A 2191-nucleotide genomic window follows, 5' to 3' on the forward strand; every position below is an offset into this window, starting at 1 on the left:
TGTGTGTGTGTGTGTGTGTGTGTTTGCTTCGTTTTGATGCTTACTTCGATGACGCCAAAATGTGTGTGTGTGTGTGTGATATATCATCGTCTCTCTGTCTCTCTCTCTCTCTGTGTGTGTGTGTGTGATATATCATCGTCTCTCTGTCTCTCTCTCTCTCTGTGTGTGTGTGTGTGTGCGTGCCCGCCTGAGCGGCGTGTCCCTACGTAGGCACCCACGACACGCGCACAAAGCCTGCGCCTTGCTCCGCCTGACCGGGGCTTCCCTCTTTCGTTGCTGCTGTTTGTCGACTGCAGTGTTTTCGAACAGTGACCGTGCCTGCTTCGTATCCCCCTCCCCCCCGTCTGCGAGAGAGAGGTAAGGAATGAGCATCTCTGTGTGTGTGAAAACGAAGAAGTGAGGGGATGGTCTGAGAGACGGAGGGAAAAGAGTGATATTCTACGAGTGTGTGTCTGCGTGTTTGTCTATGAACAGGGGGGGCTGACACGCACACATATCGTTGGTGCTGCTGTGCAGTGGGGTGTTTCTCCCGGCTGTTGTGGTGCCTGCCTTGCTATCCTTTTTTCTCTCTGTTTCCCTCTCCGCACACACACACACACACACACATGTGCGCCAAATGCCGTTCGGCTGGAAGTAGCTTGAACCGACAACATACAGGCAATGGGGAGGGGCGGTGCGCGGGCTCCAGTGGAGGAAAAGACGCTCTTGGCCGAGCTGGGCAGGCTGTTCCACGTCGCACGCGCCAACGCTCGCGAGCAGCGCATCACAAAATCGACGGCCGGGGCAAAGCCCAAGACAGCCGTTGAGGCAGCGGCGAAGCGGCAGCACAAATCGCTGCAGCAGCGGCAACAAGAGGCGGTGACAGCGAAGAAGTCCCGCAAGAAGAATAGCACACNCGAAGCGGCAGCACAAATCGCTGCAGCAGCGGCAACAAGAGGCGGTGACAGCGAAGAAGTCCCGCAAGAAGAATAGCACACGTGGGGGGACTGTGTGGGTAATTCTTAAAGGTGGCTTCACGCGTGTGCCGTCAGCAGACAAGACCGCGGCTATTGCGCATAACAGCGTCTTCCGCGGTCGTCTCTCGGAGCGGCGCCGCGTTGAAGCACTCGAGGCGGCCGAGCAGTATGTGCAGACGGCGTGGCAGCAAGCGCAGGAGGCGGGCCTCCTCCTCGAGGATGGCAGCGGCCCGAGCGGTGACGAGGGTCTGCAGTACCTGCGCGAACAGTACGCTGTCGCCGCGGCGATGCTGCGGCGGGAGCCGGTGGGGGCGCAGCTGAAGCGGATGGTCGAGCAGACTATTCCCAGCAGCATGGCTGCGGCAGCGGCTGCGCCATCGAGCACAGCCGCGGCACGGCCGCGGTACGACAGGGACCAGTGGGCGGGTTTCATAGCACGAGAGAATGCCATCCTGAACCGCTTTGCGGCCGCGCCGTCTGCGGCTGCAGTGGACGCTGGCGATATCATTCTGCACGAGGCGTCGCAAGTGGCCACGCGGTNGGCCGCGCCGTCTGCGGCTGCAGTGGACGCTGGCGATATCATTCTGCACGAGGCGTCGCAAGTGGCCACGCGGTGCTATTTTACCACAGTAGAGCCGACCGTCCCACACGACCTCACAGCCGCGTCGGCGGCCGCCGCCGGGAGTAGCGAGGCGCTGCGTGGCGAGCACGCACGAGATGTGCTGCCATGCAAGTGCATTGTGCGCGTCCGTGGCAGTGGGAGACAGAAGCACACAGCCGTGCTTTCCACACCCAAGGCGGCGAATTATTTCAAGACAAACTTCATGCAGGTTGTGCGCAAGGAGGTTAGCGGCTCCAAGTTGCCCCGCGGCGAGGACACGACAGAGCTGAATCAACAGCAGCAGCAGCAGCACGTTGGCAGTGCTTCGGCTGCGGCTGACAATGCGGCCAGTAGCTCCTCTAAGAAGAGTGCGAAAAGACGGCAGAGATAATAGGCGATGCTTCTTCCATTCACGAAACGCGGCACACGCACACACCTGTGCATACATACACGCCCACTGCTGCCTCTGTTGGTGCTACACCTGCGTGCACATCACGGCGGTGCCTGCAAGGATGTCCACGCAGTGTGGTGAATTTTGGTTACCTAGGGGCTTGTTTGTAAATGTGTGTGAGTGTTTGTTTGCTTGTATGCGTCCGGAAGCATTGACCGTGCGTCTATATATATATATATATAT

At 59.2% G+C, this 2191-nt stretch overlaps 2 protein-coding genes across 2 annotated transcripts; both read left to right on the plus strand.

The window, feature by feature from the left end:
* Window positions 1-660: 660 nt before the first annotated feature.
* DQ04_09631010 (hypothetical protein) lies at window positions 661-972 on the plus strand (the record flags this gene model as incomplete). Its single annotated transcript, XM_009315999.1, has 1 exon — window positions 661-972. The coding sequence occupies one exon, from the start codon at window positions 661-663 to the stop codon at window positions 970-972; it is 312 nt and encodes a 103-aa protein (XP_009314274.1).
* A 271-nt stretch (window positions 973-1243) lies between these two features.
* On the plus strand, window positions 1244-1948 carry DQ04_09631020 (hypothetical protein; the record flags this gene model as incomplete). The annotated part of the gene is made up of 1 exon (XM_009316000.1): window positions 1244-1948. The coding sequence occupies one exon, from the start codon at window positions 1244-1246 to the stop codon at window positions 1946-1948; it is 705 nt and encodes a 234-aa protein (XP_009314275.1).
* Between the last annotated feature and the right edge of the window lie 243 nt (window positions 1949-2191).

This window comes from Trypanosoma grayi (assembly GCF_000691245.1).
Source record: "Trypanosoma grayi strain ANR4 Tgr_963_V1, whole genome shotgun sequence".
Taxonomy (NCBI): domain Eukaryota; phylum Euglenozoa; class Kinetoplastea; order Trypanosomatida; family Trypanosomatidae; genus Trypanosoma; species Trypanosoma grayi.